Genomic DNA, 17,376 nt, shown 5'->3' with positions numbered 1-17,376 from the left:
AGTAAAGCAAAGCAGAGCAAAATTGATTATGCTGATTATTACTTCGATCTTTGTTGGTGAAAAAATTATTCGATTTGTTTCTGTTATCGTTTACGGAACCGAGTTGAAAATAGTCTTGATTTCGTTCATTGCTTTATATTATCAAATAGAAATTAATGAAATAATTTGATAGACTAGCTTAATATAATGCTATTAAATTTTTATTGATGGAATAATCGCAAGAAGTGTTTTAAGTTGCATCTTATTCTGGTTATTACATCAAACATAATTATTTGTTTAGTCCTATTGACCATAAATCGTTTATCTTTTAATCCATCCAAGTTCATCATTCAAAGCAAACCAACCAATTCTTCCAAATGCTGTAGCTATTTGTTAGCAAGGCTCAGTCTAATGAAAATAGAAAGCAACATCAATTTATTAATTTGTATTCATAATGAATCAGAATCTCAAGAGTTCATACTTATACAGCATTGAGCGCTAAGAAGTCCTTTGCCACAAGGTGTTATCGTTACAATGGCGTTAGCACCAAAATTTCCAATACAATTTGCTTCTATTGACGCCACACTTTCGTTTGAACAGCCTATAAGCAGACATCCTGTAAATTTGATTAAGAGATGAAAAACCAAATTAGTTTGTCGGCTATAAGTTTTCATTCAAATTTACTTACGTCGTTCTTGTGGAACTGAAGCTGAATGATTATCATGTATGAGCACGGCAAAGAACACAAAAGCAATATCAATTTATTAATTTTCTATTAATACTGAAACAGAAACTCGAAAGTTCATACCTGTGCAGCATCGATAGCGAGCCCGTCCTCCATCACAAGGTTCACGTCGGATTGTATTACTACCGTATGCTCTCTGACACATGGCAAATACTTGTTGAAGAGTTCGGCTGTCACAGCCTGTAGTCCGACAAACTGTATTTTCATTAAGAGAGGGAGAAAAAGATTGACAATTAGTTGAGTTGTCGGCTGTGAGTTATCATTAAAACTTACATCTATCTTTAGCTTGAACTGGATCATTTATGAGCATGGAAAAGAACACAAAACTTAAAAGAAATAGTTTGTAGATCATTTTGAACCAGAATATCAAAGTAATTGCTTTCACTCGAGAGTTATAAATATTTGTATAATTAATCAAATAAAGTTGGTGATCTTTATGGAATCAAAATCAGTCTGTTTATATACTTATTATAAAAAATTGAAGAAAGAGAAAGAAAAAGATCAAAGTAAAACATATTTTCTTTTGAGTCAATCTAAATTGACTTACATTGCCAATCAAATTAAATTGAAACAATGTAATTATGTTTAAATATGTTCTTGAACAAGACAGATCAAATCAACAGCTCAATGAAGTAGTGATCAGAAAGCATTGTTTTATAGGATTGAGGTCAAAGTTGTGGGCTAGTTCGACCTAATAGCAATTAATAGTTCGTAATAATCAAATTAAAACTAAATCTGATAAATTAAACCTAAAAATTTCTTAAATACAGTTTGAATTTTGTCTCATTTTTTATTTATCACCCCTTAGTGATCAGACAGCATTGTTTTATAGTAAATGTCTATTGAATTGATGCCCAGGTGCCTTTCTTATACATAATATTTCGTAAAATCATCTGGAATGTCCTGAATGAACTCACAAAATGTCCTTTTCATTGGTGCAAAAACATTATCAGTCTAATAAATGAATGGCAGCTAATAATATAATCTTTGAATATCAAAGTTCGATGTGTAATATCTAATTTTACAGTTTTGTTTTATCAATTTCTCATGAACTGAAAGAGTTATCAAGTTTCGATTTAAAAAAGGTGACATTGCTCTCAAAGTCATTGAAGATCTTGAGTTATTAAGTCTGGAAGATTTTTGTTTCTTAAAAATTAAAAAATTTTAAAAAAATATATAGACTTGCTGTAATGCTCATTTGTGAATATTTGTTAAATTATTTGTGAAAATGGTCACCAGATAATGGCGATTATCGAAAACGATGGTTGACGCATTTAGAAATTTTTCAAATGTTTCCCGGTTATTCACATCTATCTCCTTCTAAAGCTGAATGAGCATCATTTATGAGCATGGAAAGGAACATAAAACTTAAAAGAAATAGTTTGTAAATCATTTTGAATTAAAACTTCAAAATATTTGCTTTCACTACAAAGTTACGTATATTTTTATAATCAAAGTAAAGTTGGTGATCTTTATGGAATCAAAGGCATAACTTTATTTAAAATCAGTCTCTTTGTATACTTATTATCTACACATCTACACAATATATAAAGTCAATGTATCAAATTTTTGTGTCAAGATTGTGGCCAAACTACGCGGGTTCTAAGAAAAAAAATTACACAGCATGAAAGCTCGAATTCAACTAAATCCACAAAAATAGGAAACCTCACCTCAGAATCCAGATCTCTGAGAAATTCATGAAAATAGAAGCTGGGGGAAAAACTGTAGAAGCCGTATTTAATAACATTGAGTGAGGGGGAAAAACTTTTCTGTTATTCAGGTTGATGGTTTATTGTTGGACCAGGATTTAATGTAAAAATTGTCATTTGAGTAAAGAGTAAAGAGAGGCTTTTTCATTATATTGTCTACCACTCAATCCAACACTTCCACCAAATCAACCTAAACATCACTTTGAAAAGACTTTTCTCAACAAAATTGTCAACAAAATTGGCCGGGACCCTCTTGACCACTTTTACACCATCTAGCATGTCCACTATTAATCGCCATCATATCTCAAAAAGCGTTTGGAAATGTGGTGGAAAAAAGCCACTCTAAAGTGGTTAATGAAAGTGGTGGACAAAAAGTGATGTTTGATTTAGTTGATTTGGCGGATGAGTTAGATTGGGTGGTGGACATTACCGTGAAAAAACGTTTAGCATGGGTGGTTAAAAGAAACTTGCGATCAGCCATGATCGCAGCAGTTTCTTGTAAAAATTAAAGAAAGAGTAAGAAGAAAGATCGAAGTAAAACACATTTTCTTTTGGGTCAATCTAAATTGACGTAAATTGCCAATCAAGTTAAATTGAAAGAATGTGAATGTGTTTAAATATGGTCTTAAACAAGTCAATCAAGTAGGAATCAGAAAGAAAGCATTGTTTTATAAATATCTATTGAATTGATGCCCAGGTGCCTTGCTTATACATAATATTTCGTAAAATCATCTGGAATGTCCTGAATGAACTCACAAAATGTCCTTGTCATTGGTGCAAAAACATTATCAGTCTAATTGCTGAATGCCAACTAATAATATAATCTGTGAATATCAATGATGTGTAATATCTAATTTTATAGTTTTGTTTTATCAATTTCTCATGAACTGTTATTAAATTTCGATTCAAAAAGGTGAAATTGCTCTTAAAGTCACTGAAGGTGTCTTGAGTTATCAATTCTGGATTAGGTGAATAAGTTGGCAACTGAGAGATCGCAATTTTTTGTTTTCCAATTTTTTATCTTTTTATCGATTATTATTATTTGCGAGTTTTCACTCACGGTAAAATGAATAAAAGTGAAATCAATCGATCAAATCATATAAAATTTGAATTAGCGTTTGAAAGAGATACCCTCATGTTATGATACATTCATCGAGCGATGAAAATGAACAAACAACATGCTTATCAAAGATACTTACGAGGGAAGTACCCGAGATCATCCGAGTAAAAATGAATATTTTTACTATAAACTAATTAGGTTTTATGAGTTTTTAATTGTCTCGAAATCGAATTAAACACACACATCGAATAAAATTAAATCTAAGGTTTAGAATGATAATTGTACTAATCGTTAATTACTAATATTGTCGCAAACCAAGAATACTGAAAGAGGAGAAGAGAAAATTCTGATTAGTCATTAATTTTATATAAAAACAATTGAACTTGAATGAAATCTACACCAATATATAAACCTTGTTCACAATAATCACAAAGAAATGTTCATTTCTGTTCACAGTTTAAAGTCATCTTGAAACTCTTTTGCAAATGCAAAAATCATTCAATTTCGAGACTGAATCACTTGATACCAATCAATTGAAAATTAGTAGCGAAACTAGTTTCTTGTAAAACAACTGTAAATAATGCACTTTGATTGGAAAAGCTGTTTATTATTCTGTTTTACTAAGGATGTTTAAATCATAATGACAAGAGTCGGTTTGTCTCGAAAATCTCATTTTTAAAAATAATACTTTGTTATGTTGCAGATATTATAATTTTGCAAAATTAACTGCAAATGAAATGAGTTTCCATAAAACGCATTTAAAATGTTTATTTTTTGCAAATCGAGAGTGAAATTGATAGCTCAAAATTTGATAAATTCATTGAATGTCTATAAGTTTTCACCTTGGATTGAATTTGAAATTGACAGAGAAACAAAGAGGTTGATGAAAAAGTTGATTATTTTTCATTCAAAATTACGATTGAATTTTCTTCTTGTCTCGTCTCTCATCAACATGAAAACAGTGAAGGTGAAAAGGCAACGAAACAATATATCACTAAATTAATGTAAACTCAACTTTGTTTCTTTCTTGAATTGATTTTTAACAGTTTTAATCAATTTGATTCACATTGTCTAATCCAAAGTTTGATTTGGCTTTGCAATTTACTGTTCATTTACAACAAATTCATCTTTTTTCAACTTTTTTATTTCACTTCAAAGCATAAAATAAAAAAATTAACGCGCTAAAAGAAAGTCACTTCAATAATAAGACAGATTTTGTTGCTGTTTTTATCGTTGTTGATCTTGTCCTGTTATTATTGATTCAAAATCAAGTTAAATTGAAACTATCTACTTAAATGTAGTAAATGTGTTTGAATATAATTTGAAACAAGTCAGTCAAGTAGTGATCAGAAAGCATTGTTGCATAAAGTCATTTGAATTTATGCCCAGGTGCCTTTCTTTTACAAAATATTTATAAAATAAGCGTTTGTAAGGAATAGTCTCATGCTATGATACGTTCATCGAGTGGTAAAAAATGAACAAACAGCATTGCTTTCGTTTTCGGAATCGAAAATCATCAGATAAAACTTAATAAAATTATTTGATAGACTGGCTTGATATAATGCTATTAAATTTTTATTGATGAAATAATCGGGATAAGTGTTTTAAGTTGCATCTTATTCTTGTTACATCAAACATATAATTATTTGTTTAGTCCTATTGACCATAAATCGTTTATCTTTTAGTCCATCCAAGTTCATCGTTTCAAGCAAACCAACCAATTCTTCCAAATGCTGTAGTCATGTGTTGAAAAGGTTCAGCCTAATGAAAATAGAAAGCAATAACAATTTATTAATTTGTATGAATAATGAAACAGAATCTCGAGAGTTCATACTTAGACAGCATTGACTGGCATAACCATTTATACCACAATTCCTGCGTGAGACGGAAGTTAAGAGAAGCCGGGACCTCGTACGTGGGTCTGGTGGAACAAGTTCAGCAAGTTTGTCAGTACAAATCGGGTCTACTATATTGAAAGGTGCATTTGAACAGGGTACATTCGCACAGGCTATAATTTGATTACGAAATTGAAAACAAAATTAGTTTGTCGGCTATAAGTTTTCATTAAAATTTACTTATGACGTTGAGCTTGAACACAATGATTATCATTTTTGAGCATGACAAAGAACACAAAAGCAATATTAATTTGTTAATTTATATTAATGTTGAAATAGAATATCAAAAGTTCATACCTTCACAGCATCGATAGCGAAGACGTCCATCAGCACACCGTTCACGTCGGATTGCATTACTATTGAATTCTCTCCTACATTGCTCAAATACTTGATAAATAGGTCGGTTGTCACCACAATGTGTTTTCCGACAATCTGTATTTTGATTAAGAGATTGAGAAAAAGATTTAAAATTAGTTTAGTTGTCGGCTGTAAGTTTTTAATAACTTACGTCTCTCCCTAATTGTAGCTGATTGAGCATCATTTAACTTTATGAGCATGGAAAAGAACACAAAACTTAAAATAATTAGTTTGTAGATCATTTTGAACACGAATTTCAAAGTATTTGATTTCACTACAAAGTTATAAATATTTGTATAATTAATCAAATAAAGTTGGTAATCTTTATGGAATCAAAATCAATCTCTTTATATACTTATTATAAAAAATTGAAGAAGGAGGAAGAGAAAGATCGAAGTAAAACATATTTTATTTTGGGTCAATCTAAATTGACGTACATTGCCAATCAAGTTAAATTGAAACAATGTAAATGTGTTTAAATATGATCTTAACCAAGTCAATCAAATAGTGATCAGAAAGAATTGTTTCATTGTCTATTTAATTGATTTCCAGGTGCCTTTCTTTTACATAAAATTTCGTAAAATGATCAATGCCAAAAATCACAGAAGTGAAGTAATAACCTGTTGGGAAAAAGTTTGGGAATTTTTGGTTTTTTTCTTGTATCCCGTAAGATAATTGTTGAATTTTTCTGAAAATTCAGAATGCTATAGTTGGATAGTGTAGCTTTGATCTCTGAGAAACCCACAATGAAAAAAAACAAAGGTCACTTCACAATCATTGCTCAAACTCGGAGGAGAAAAAAAAAATATTTTTGTTTAATGTTAAACTCTCATAGACAGAAATTGACTAACAACTGTAAGTCAACTTTTTTGAAGCTAAAACTCCATTCAAAATTGAATAGCTTACAAACGACTGATTCAAATTTTTCAAATCGTATTTCAACTGAAAGCTCTTGAAGAGTTGCATCGATTGATGTATTTTTTCAGTTTGATCGAATTTCCTTCATGGGGTTATTCACGAAACCAATTTCATTAACAAAAAATTTTTGCCCCCGAGTTTAAGCGATGATTGTGAAGTGACCTTTGTTTTTTTTCATTGTGGGTTTCTCAGAGATCAAAGCTACACTATCCAACTATAGCATTCTGAATTTTCAGAAAAATTCAACAATTATCTTACGGGATACAAGAAAAAAACCAAAAATTCCCAAACTTTTCCCCCACAGATTATGTCTAATATCTAATTGTAAAGTTTTGTTTTATGAATTTCTCATGAACTGAAAGTGTTATCAACTTTCGATTCAAAATTCTAACATTAGTCAGACATTCACTGAAGGTCTTGAGCTATTAAGTCTGGATGATTTTTGTGTCAGTTAAAAATCTTTTTCAATTTTTTCATCGTTGGAGTCACTTTTTCAGGTAAAAAATTCAACCAAAATAAGTGAAATTCACTCAGATTATTGCAAATATGATCGTCTTTTATTTGCACCCAATAACAATGTTTGATTCAAATTAATTCGTGCCATTAATAAAAAGGTTGAAAGCCGGTGCCATTTTTATTTTATGCTATGAAATTTACTGCGAAAAATTTACGCTCAATAAATAGGCTTGAGGTCAAAGTTGTGGACTCGTTTGGCCTAATAATTAATAATTCTCAATAATCAAATCAAAACTAAATTTCATCAATTAAACCTTATAATCACGCATATATTAGAGTTTCAATTTTGATAAGAAAGCATTGTTTTAATGTTAAATGTCTATTGAATCGATGCCCAGGTGCCTTCTCTAACATAACATTTCGTAAAATGATCAACGTCAAGAATTCACAGAAGTGAAGTACGATGTCTAATAACTAATTGTACACATCACGTTATCAAATTTCGATTCAAAAACTAATCGAATAATTTTTCCATCAAAAAAGATCAAAGTTATGATCAGCAGAATCAATTTTGCTCTACTAACGAGGGAAGTACCCGATGGGATCCAAATAAAAATTATTATTTTTACCATTAACTAATTAGGTTTTATGATTGTTTGATTGTCTCGAAATCTTTTGGGTAGCAAATTGATTTCACCATTTGCGAGATTTTTATGTTGACTGGGAAGTTCTAGAGATCGATTTAATTTGATCTTATGTTGGATAACATTTAAAAAGTGACTATCGATAGCATTACAATTCCAAAGATTACAAGTTAGATAACCAAAGATAAAGCAAACAAATTAAAAACAAATATCCTTCCTGTCGAAAATTACCTTATCGAGTAATTATTGACTTCAAATATTCTGTATAATGAAAGTTAGGCTGAAATATTGTTTAAATAATAAAATTGTATTTACCAAGTTCATTTGTATATTTTATTGGATTGAAATCGACTGTAATTGACTTTACAAGCATATATTTTAGATTCTTTGCAGGTTATGTTTAATATAAAATTCAATTTATAACATCAATACCGAAGATGCATAATGTTTGAATCTGGAATAATTTTCATTAAAAAGTGACTAACAAGGGAAGGTCATGAATTGTAAAATCGATATTGAGATTTTATTGGTCGCTATGGGTACATTAGCCCTTATGCCAAACTAATATAACGAAATTAGCGGCCACCTTTTCGATTTCGGCATTTGATCGCCTTGTTTCTAAAAAAATTTGTATGCTTTTCTATGAGGATTTGAAAGTTCATTTTTTAATTTTTGAAATGTTGAAACAAAATATATACTTTTTATTGCACAACCAAGCATTTATTAAATACTTTTTTTTAAAACAAATACAAATCCTCATAGAAACCCATGCAAATTTTTTTAGAAAAAAGGCGATCAAATGCCGAAATCGAAAAGGTGGCCGCTAATTTCGTTATATTAGTTTGAAATAAGGGCTAATGTACACATAGCGACCAATAAAATCTCAATATCGATTTTACAATTCGTGACCTTTCCTTGTAAGCTTCCGATTTTTATGAACGGTTACTCTTCACATTATCATTTCTTATATTGCTTTTCCTAATAACAGTAGTGTAATAATATTACAATCTAAAGATTGGGAATTAATTTAACAGAATCAAAGTTAAACAGAAAGAATAAAAGTAAAAATAACAAACGAGTTTAACATAGATTCTGGTGTAAGTAAGCTAAGTTGGATGCAAGTATAGTTAGCAATGTGCTTTAACTCCTGAATTGATTGCAGCCAAGATGTATTGTCTTTGTTCATCAGTGAAGTTAAACTCTTTCGAATCAGCCTCAAATTCTTGTTTAGTTTTCATCCCACAAACATATCCATTAAGCTTTGCAGCAAGTTCCGATGATTTGAGAGTAGTATCATTGAGACCAAGGGTCTTAAGTAGTTTTGGATTACATCTGAGTTGATATTTTTGATGATAATCTTCTGCATCATAAAATTTACCAGCAGGAGCAATCTCTGTAACAATAGGGCGAGCATGTTTTGATTGTTGCTCTTTCATCGTCTGTTCGGCCAAGTTTTTTTGTTCCTCGGTGTGGTAATAGATTGCAGAAATATATTGACGTTTGTAGGGCTTTGAAGTAGGGTCATGATTGCTCCAAAAAATCTTGAGAAGTTTCTTTAAACGAACAAGAAAAAAAACAACAAATTGGAGTGAAAAGTAATTGAGTAAATTTGCGTCAATAATTAGTTAACAAACACTATCTTTGGGTCATTTTTATGTTTGCTTTTAGTTAAAAATGAGGCAAAACAATTATTTACAATAAAAGTAACTTACCTCGTAAGAAATCTTCTCGTTCTCATAAGCCAATTCGACTACTTCAACATGATCGCCAATTTTATAATAAGTTGGGCCTTCAAGCTTACCTCCACTATAGCCAACTTTAGTAGTAAGAACACCTAGTTGAGCCCCAAATAAAGCTTCTACGTGCCAGAAGCAGCCCATTCCGAAACAAGCCTTTTCTCGTACCATATTGAACATTCGGATTAACACAACAAATAAAGGAAATTGTTTACTTTTAAGAGATGAAAAATGTCTGATCGTACAACAAAAACATTAGTCATTCCAATAAGCGCGCGTAAATCAAATTTTTCACTTCTTTTTCTTTAATTAATGAAGCTTTAGGTTGGTATTTATTATAGTTTTGATAGGTTTTAATTCAAATGCTTGGCTTTCAATAATTTGTAAAGTGAATAAATTAAAAATAAGCTACTTTAAAAAATTTTAGCGTTTAATGCAATAATTAAGCTAAACTGTCATTCAAGTTAAATGATAACCATAAATCCAGAGATTCAATGTCATCCAAGCTCACAGTTATTTGACCTTAAATAAATTTGAAGGTTAATTACCGAGAGCACCAACTTTTTCGATTGATACGTGTTCGTTACATGTTTAACATGTATTTAGAATTTTTTTACTTTCTTTTCAAATTTCCCTCTCAATGTAACCAGAAAATAACCGGTTACTAGTAACCAACTGGTTTCTAATGGTGTTGATCGACGAGCAAAACATACACATAGTTTTCATGTTTATGTCTATTAGTTTAAAACGTGCAATTATCATCATTTTTTATTGTTTCTTGTTCAAATAGCTCAGTTATGATCAAAGCTAAATGGTGGAATAAGCGCAAAGCTAGTTATCAAGGAGGATCCAAACCCTTGTTGAAAAAACGCAGAGTAGTTTCCGATAAACCAGACACTGAAGTAGTGAAAGTAAATAAAAGTTAGTTGATTTTCAACGTTTTTCTGTATCGAAATTTCATGACATTTTTTTTGATTGACAGAGCAGTTCAATAAGCCTGAGGATCCCGTCGATGAAGAAGCTGAAATAGAAGTTCAAAACACGGTCGAAAAAGAGGAAGAGGTGATTAATCCAGTGGACCAACTCTTGACTATGTAAGTTATATTCGAGTCTGATTCAAAATATTTAAATTACCTAATTTAATCAAAACATTCATTTTTTCCAGTTTTGAAGAAACTAAGAAGGAAGCAGCCCGTAAAAAGTTAACGACTGAGTTGCGAGCCCAAAAAGGTCGAAAAACAAAGACAAAAAGAAAATAACAAAGACCAAGAAATATCAAAAATTACGATTACACTAATCATTTGCTGATTTTGCTATACTCAAAAAGTTGTTTTGTTTTTTTACTAAAAGAGTTTTTTGGAAACTTTCGTGGCATGCTGGAAGAATGTTGTATCTGTTGCACTCAGAACTTCAGATTCCCACCAAAAGATCAGAAGTTGATCTTCAACAAGGAAAATAAATAGTGATCTTCAATTAATTTAAACTTTTTTCTAGCAGGATTTTGTCTGAAAAATTCAAAGTACGGGCCTGATTAAATTCAACGATCATTATGGGAAAAGAGTAATATAGTGGTAACAATTCTGATTTATCCTTAATTTAATTTATTTGTACTTAAATTATTTATTTACGATGATTTACGAATTAAAGCATGCTTCTTTAGTAATTTGAAATCAATATGATTGGATTGATTTTCTATTACAATATGAATTCAAGTATTAGATTCAACAAGTAATAAAATGTAAAATGCATCAAGAAATATAATACATAGAATACTTCAGCAGAGGCACATTTCTTTGATGAACAATATTTTTATAATCGTTGAGAGTTAAAAGCGACCAACTCCTCAATCAGGACCGGAGCTTGATTCGGACAATTCAATAGTCTCTTTTTCAATTACAGTTTTATCTACAGTTTTTCCAGATTTTCCAGGTTTTCCAGTTTTTCGTTTAGTTTGTTGATTGGTTACTCTACCTTTCTTTCTCTGATTTTTGACTTTCTCTCGAAGTTTACTAAGACCAGGGTTACCAGAACCACCAGCAACGACTTCTGACGATTCATTAGATCCAGATATTTTGTTTACAGCGTTGGCTAGTCGTTTCGATGAATAAACTACTTTGTTGTTGTTAGTTCGAAGTTTAATAAATTGATCAATTCGAAGCTGGTTCTGTTTCTGATTCAAGTTCTTAATTATTGGTGTCAAAGTAGAATCAATTTTTTCTCTTGACCACCTCATTTTTTCACCAGCAAATCGGCGGAGAAGATCGAGATCAGGCATTCCCCAAGAAAATTTTTCGCCCGATTCCATTACAATGGGTGACATAAATGCTTTGAAGACTAATTCACTGGGAAAATTCTCGCTCAAATTCAGTTTCAAAAACTGAGCTCTTTGTTTGTTTCCAGGCGATTTATCATTTCCTTTCTTCTTCTTGTTCCACCAATCTTTGAATGATTTCAATCGCTCAAGTCCTTCACCGGGGAATTCACTTAAAATTTCAAGAGCTTTCACTGGTCCAACACTTTCCACTCCATCCGTATAATCACATCCAGTTAACATGGCTACACAAATCATTGTAACACGATTTAATTTCAGTTTTTGCTCAATATCTTTGATTGCGTACATTTCAACAAATTTACTTTGATTAAAAAAATTTTTAAAAACTGTTTTACCACCAAAAAGCCAAATGTCACTATCATCTGTTATCGTCCCATTGGTCAACCCTTGAATCTCAAGAGCAGCACATTGGGCTTCAGCTTCCATTGGTGACATTACATAAGGTATGCCAAACATTGATAGCAACTCTCGACACTCACTGATCATGTTTTGAGCAACCGTTGAAGTTTGCCTTTCGGCCTTTTTTATGTCACGTAATTGTTCATTCATTTCATCTGTCCGTTCAGATGATTTAAGAACTTTGATTGGAGTAAGAGAGTCAGAAAGTGACCCTGATTGCTTGGTGGGTGTAATCGTTGTCTTTGTCTTAGAGTTTGGCGTTAAAGATTCCGCTTTTTTAGGTGTTACAGAATCAAGTTTCTTCGGAGTTAAAGATGTGAATTTTTTCGGAGTCATATGTTCAGTCTTTTTCGGAGTAGCGGAGTCAGGTTTCTTCGGAGTAATAGGTTTAGGCTTTTTTGGAGTAGAAGAATCAGATTTTTTCGGAGTTGCAGAATCAGCTTTCTTCGGAGTTAAAGATTCAGATTTTTTGGAAGTTGATGGTGATTCTAATCTTTTTTCTGGAGATTGATGAAAAATTTTATTGGAATTTTTAGCAGGAGGGGAATCGATGGCGGCAAAATGATGACTTTTTGTGATAACAGTTTCATCTTTTGATTCTGAAAGAAATTGAATATCATCATCCTCATTTTCTTCCTTTTTGTGAGATTTAACTTCTTTTTCAATAAACAAGTCAGGTTCAAGTTGCGCTGAAGGATTAAAGATTTGAGATTCTATTCGATCTGCCTCTTTGGATGTGGATGCGATTGGTTCATCGAAATTAGTGAACGATTCAGTAGATGATACTTTATTTCTTTGAGGGAAGATATCTTTTTTAATTATCTCAGAATGTTCAATTGAGGAAGAGCTTTCCATGCTATTGTTGAGCACAGGCATGGTTTTTTCATCAGAAATTTCTTCACCATCACTATCTTGGATTGTTTCGACTTCAATGAAGTCATTATCACTCCCACTTTCACTTGACTCTGATTGAATTACAAAATCATTCAATTTCTTTGTAATATTCGCAGGCTTTGGTTTTGATGTCAAATCAGTTATCCGGATTGTAGGACCCAATGGTTTTTCACTTTTTATTTTATCTCGAAGGGAAGTTGATCCTTCTTTTTCAGCTTCTTCCTTCAATCCATAATCAAAATCCTCAACAGAAAAGCAAATGTCTCGGTAGGCTTTTTTTGGAAGTAACTCTCTTTCAGATTCTTCTTTTTTTCTCTTTGGCATCAATAATTTAGGCGCACCACCATCATTTTCCAGCTTACGTTTGTTCATATAAATGAAATGAGTGGAATCATCAGACATTACTCTTTGAGCTGTTATTCCCTCATAGGTATTGTAATTTTCAGGCACAAAACTAGTTGCTTTGCTTGAAACACTTGAAATCATTTCATTTTGTAGTTCTTCCATTTTCTCTTGAATTTGTCGTCTAACAAGAATTCTTTTCATTTGATAGATAGAGAAATTATCTGTCTCTTTAGGAATGTCCTCGACCTTGTTCAATCTCTTTTTCTTTTCTCGTATTTCACTCAAGATTTCGTGACGGATTTCTGGTGGTAGACTTTTAAAATCCTCGGATTCGGTGTCAATTAATTCTTCATCTTGAAGTTTCTTAAATTTAGGGTGAGCAGCAAATGCAAACTCCTGCCAATCCTCTTCCTCTTGATCTGTTTTTTTATCACCAACAGAGTTTTCAGGTAAAACAAAAAGATTACCCTCATCTTTGTTTGTCCATTCTTTTAGTCCGATTCCAACATCAGTCAACTCTTCATCGTCTTCAAATTCTATATCCTTTTGGAATTTATCTGATAGGTAAGACTGCAGCACTTTGTTGACATTACTTTTGGCTTTAGCCAAGATATTTTCCCGTCGTAATCGTCGCTCTTCAATTGTTTGCCTTTTCAAAGCTGGTGCACCTCCATCGAAGACAAAAACGGGTTTTATCTTATAAAACAATAATTTACATATTCTATTAAATAAACCAAGCAAATGAGCATTTTCAGCGAGAATTCCTCTTTTATCCCTAATCCCTTTGATCGATTGATTTATCCAAATGCTTATATCAACAGCGATAACTTTACCCTCCAAACTTTCCAAACTGATCGGGTAACCGACTGGTTCCAGCAATGTCCAAAGACCTTTAACTCCCATGGAGCCTATATATCAACGTAAAATTGGTTGATGCGATGATTACACATACATTTTAAAAAAGCCACAAAATCAAGAGATGATTGGTTCATGAAATATCATCTAAATATAGCAAAATCAAAATTATCAAATTCATATTTACAAATGTTTTGTTTATATTTTGTTTTTTATTCATGCAGCTGTAGCGCCCCTGTCGCTGTTTTTTATAAAATGCAGTGCAGCGCCATCTCTAATGGGTATAACGAAAATAACCAAAGAGTAAGTTTTACTTTTTGAAAATAACAACAATTTTTCTGGCGCCTTAAGATTAGCCGATAAGTAAACAAGTTAATTACTTTCCAGTAATAAGTGATAGTTCTCATCTTTTTGTTTAAATAAAGGCCAGTTCTAGCAAAAACCGAGAGACTTATTTCTAAGTTATAAAGAGACAAAAGTTTACACAAGTTACACAAAAATTTGCATTACAGTCCATTAATGGACAATTTGAGTCTTTTTATTTGACAAGACGATTTAACATTGATAATTGGATCATTTTTGAATGTAAGAAATATTATAAATAATAGAAATAATCTTACAAAAACAGTAATCAAAATATAATAATCAGAATATCAGGGAAGGATTGTTGGGCACATTGGTGGCGAAAAAATATATTTGTTACAGGATTCAGGATTGAAAGCGAATTCAATCAATTGTCAATTCCCCGATTTGGGTCAAAGAAAATATTGAAATTGAGCATTGCATAAATACAGAAATATTGAATAAGAATTTGACTGAAGAAATGAGAAGGAAAAAAAGAAAAAAATCGTATGAAGTAATTCTGAAAGGTTGGAGAACAAATTCGACCAGATTATCATGGCTGAGGCTTTGACAAGCTTCTGGTTATTAAAGAACTAGACGGTTGGCATGGTTTAGGCGTTTACTTTTTCCATTCGAAAAATGTAAATCAAATCCGCTTGAATAGCAATAATGAAGAACATGGCTAATCCTAAACTTTGTCTTTGACAATATTTTCTTTCGTGTCTTCTGTTTTGATTTTTCGTCCAGTTAGAAAAATATCTTTGGAAACCTCGTGTTGATCGATGTAATGTCTTTTTAGATAATTAGCTGAAAATTTCTTCTTGCACAAGACACAAAAGGTTCCATCACCGTGGAAAGCAGAAAGGATGAATAAGTTATCATCATCAGTCAATTTGCTTTTGTGTTTGTTGGCAGAAATTGAACTCTTTGATTTAGATGTGATTTGGAAAAATTCAGTTATTTTACGATTAGATTTTTCAATTTCAAGAGTAGATAGTCGCGATTTTCTTGATCGAATCCTTCCTGTAGATTTACTTCCAGTTTTAATAGTTTTGGCATTTTTTGGTGTCTGAAAAGACTCATAGTTATCAGTATCCCCTGTTTCAGTCAATCCTTGATCGCCATGGAAATCATCATTGGTTTCAGGATCTTCAATAGGCTCTTGCTTAACTTTAACACACGAAAAACTATCATTGGAATGAAATTCCTCAGAAAATTGGGTTTCTATTGCAGTATCTTTGGTGGTATCGCGATTACATTGATCCCTTGAACTGAAATCACCATTGTTGTGGTCAATCATTTCTTGTGGAGCATTTAAAAGCTCATCATGTCCAAGTTCAGGTATAGATTCAGGATTAGGTTCAGTTTCAGCTACAGTTTCAGGTTCAGGTTTGTTGATTTCATCAATACACTGACTGAGAGTAAAATATTCTTCGTCATCTTCCTCCTCCTTAGGCTTGTTGCTAGCATTGTCGATAATTTGTCCAATTATAGAAATATTTTCTTTCATGTTTGTAAAATCTTCCATTTTCCCGATTTTGCTGAAACAATCTTCCAGAAACGATTTAAGACTATTCCTTTTGTTTTCTTCGATCCGTATATACTTGTTGACTAAAGGTTTCACAATAGGTTGTTTACTATCACCATCGTCCATTACATAAAGTAAACACAAAAGCCACTTTGTTGAAATCAAATAATCAACGACCACAATACATGAATTCACTGACAAAAATCTGTTAATCTGGAAAAACTCAATAAATTATTGATAAAACTAAGCAAAGAAAGAAGATATTATACAACCAAGGAACGAGGATCAATCAAAAAAGGCATTAAACAAGACAGAAAGAGGCAAACCAAAACATTAAAACCTGTAGCTACTCGTTTACGCTAAAAGAGTTAGTCTTTGGTATTCAGATACCCATAGATAGAGATAGACTCGTTACTGATATCGATTGCTTGGTTACAGGGAATGAAAAGTAACCATTGCTGATTTTTTTAAAAAAATATTACAATTGGTGAGTAATAAAGAGTATATCCGGTCAATGTAATTTTAACCAAGATTCTTGATTTATCTCAAGAAAAAATAATTAAGATTTCAGTAAACACTTCTACATCTCAAAGCTCAAAATCACTTCTAGCCTTTAAAAAAATGTTAGAACCAACAAGTTTTTTCCATCTTGGCAATTGTAATCAAATCACCAATTAACTTGATATGGGTAGAACTGAAAACGATTACCAACTGTCATAATCATTGAGTTGAACAATCAAAACATCACAGTTAAGAATAATAGTTCTAGTAAATACCCTCAGAAAGAGTGATTCAAAGTATTTTCATCGTGGGTTCAACATTTGCTATTTTCACACATTGAGTAGGAATATCTTTTTCAAAATTTGTCCAAAAAATTTAATTTATCTTAATTTTGTTATTTTAGGTGGCTTTCAAGTCGTCATATCGTATCACAAAGAAACTTGATATTGATGCTTCACCATAGAACTTTTTGTTTACGATTTACGAAATGACTCCAAACCATAACCAAAGAGCGTAACTCTTACTCTTTGATAGTAACTGAACAGCCATTATCTTTTTGGTAAGTTGACGAGAATGCAAAAAATTTGAGATGATTCATTCATCTATATAACATCTTGTAAACTCGTATTTACATTATTAATTGTTATGCCATTAATTTATTGCTCATCAACCTGCCTCTTC

At 31.6% G+C, this 17,376-nt stretch overlaps 5 protein-coding genes across 5 annotated transcripts; 1 reads left to right on the top strand and 4 right to left on the bottom strand.

Annotated features, from left to right (window-relative positions):
* Positions 1-182: 182 nt before the first annotated feature.
* On the bottom strand, positions 183-1,142 carry LOC107365179 (uncharacterized). The gene is made up of 5 exons (XM_015932650.3): positions 998-1,142; positions 788-919; positions 668-688; positions 461-595; positions 183-387 (listed from the first exon to the last, which is right to left on the bottom strand). Exons 1-5 carry the CDS (start codon positions 1,074-1,076, stop codon positions 383-385), a joined length of 372 nt encoding a protein of 123 aa, XP_015788136.1. The 5' UTR covers positions 1,077-1,142; the 3' UTR covers positions 183-382.
* A 3,910-nt stretch (positions 1,143-5,052) lies between these two features.
* LOC107365177 (uncharacterized) lies at positions 5,053-6,053 on the bottom strand. The gene is made up of 4 exons (XM_015932649.3): positions 5,897-6,053; positions 5,686-5,820; positions 5,328-5,501; positions 5,053-5,254 (listed from the first exon to the last, which is right to left on the bottom strand). Exons 1-4 carry the CDS (start codon positions 5,985-5,987, stop codon positions 5,250-5,252), a joined length of 405 nt encoding a protein of 134 aa, XP_015788135.2. The 5' UTR covers positions 5,988-6,053; the 3' UTR covers positions 5,053-5,249.
* Positions 6,054-8,458: 2,405 nt separating this feature from the next.
* On the bottom strand, positions 8,459-9,722 carry MsrA (methionine sulfoxide reductase A). Its single transcript, XM_015932647.3, has 2 exons — positions 9,476-9,722; positions 8,459-9,316 (listed from the first exon to the last, which is right to left on the bottom strand). Exons 1-2 carry the CDS (start codon positions 9,677-9,679, stop codon positions 8,891-8,893), a joined length of 630 nt encoding a protein of 209 aa, XP_015788133.2. The 5' UTR covers positions 9,680-9,722; the 3' UTR covers positions 8,459-8,890.
* A 413-nt stretch (positions 9,723-10,135) lies between these two features.
* On the top strand, positions 10,136-11,169 carry LOC107365176 (uncharacterized). Its single transcript, XM_015932648.3, has 3 exons — positions 10,136-10,420; positions 10,482-10,593; positions 10,665-11,169. Exons 1-3 carry the CDS (start codon positions 10,297-10,299, stop codon positions 10,756-10,758), a joined length of 330 nt encoding a protein of 109 aa, XP_015788134.1. The 5' UTR covers positions 10,136-10,296; the 3' UTR covers positions 10,759-11,169.
* Positions 11,084-14,529, bottom strand: mus201 (rad2 superfamily protein mus201). Its single transcript, XM_015932646.3, has one exon. It carries the CDS (start codon positions 14,370-14,372, stop codon positions 11,343-11,345), a length of 3,030 nt encoding a protein of 1,009 aa, XP_015788132.1. The 5' UTR covers positions 14,373-14,529; the 3' UTR covers positions 11,084-11,342.
* Between the last annotated feature and the right edge of the window lie 2,847 nt (positions 14,530-17,376).

This window comes from Tetranychus urticae, chromosome 3, assembly GCF_039701765.1.
Source record: "Tetranychus urticae isolate SD_2017Ah chromosome 3, NJAU_TeUrti_SD_1.0, whole genome shotgun sequence".
NCBI lineage: Eukaryota > Metazoa > Arthropoda > Arachnida > Trombidiformes > Tetranychidae > Tetranychus > Tetranychus urticae.
This window is presented reverse-complemented; position numbering and strand designations above follow the sequence as displayed.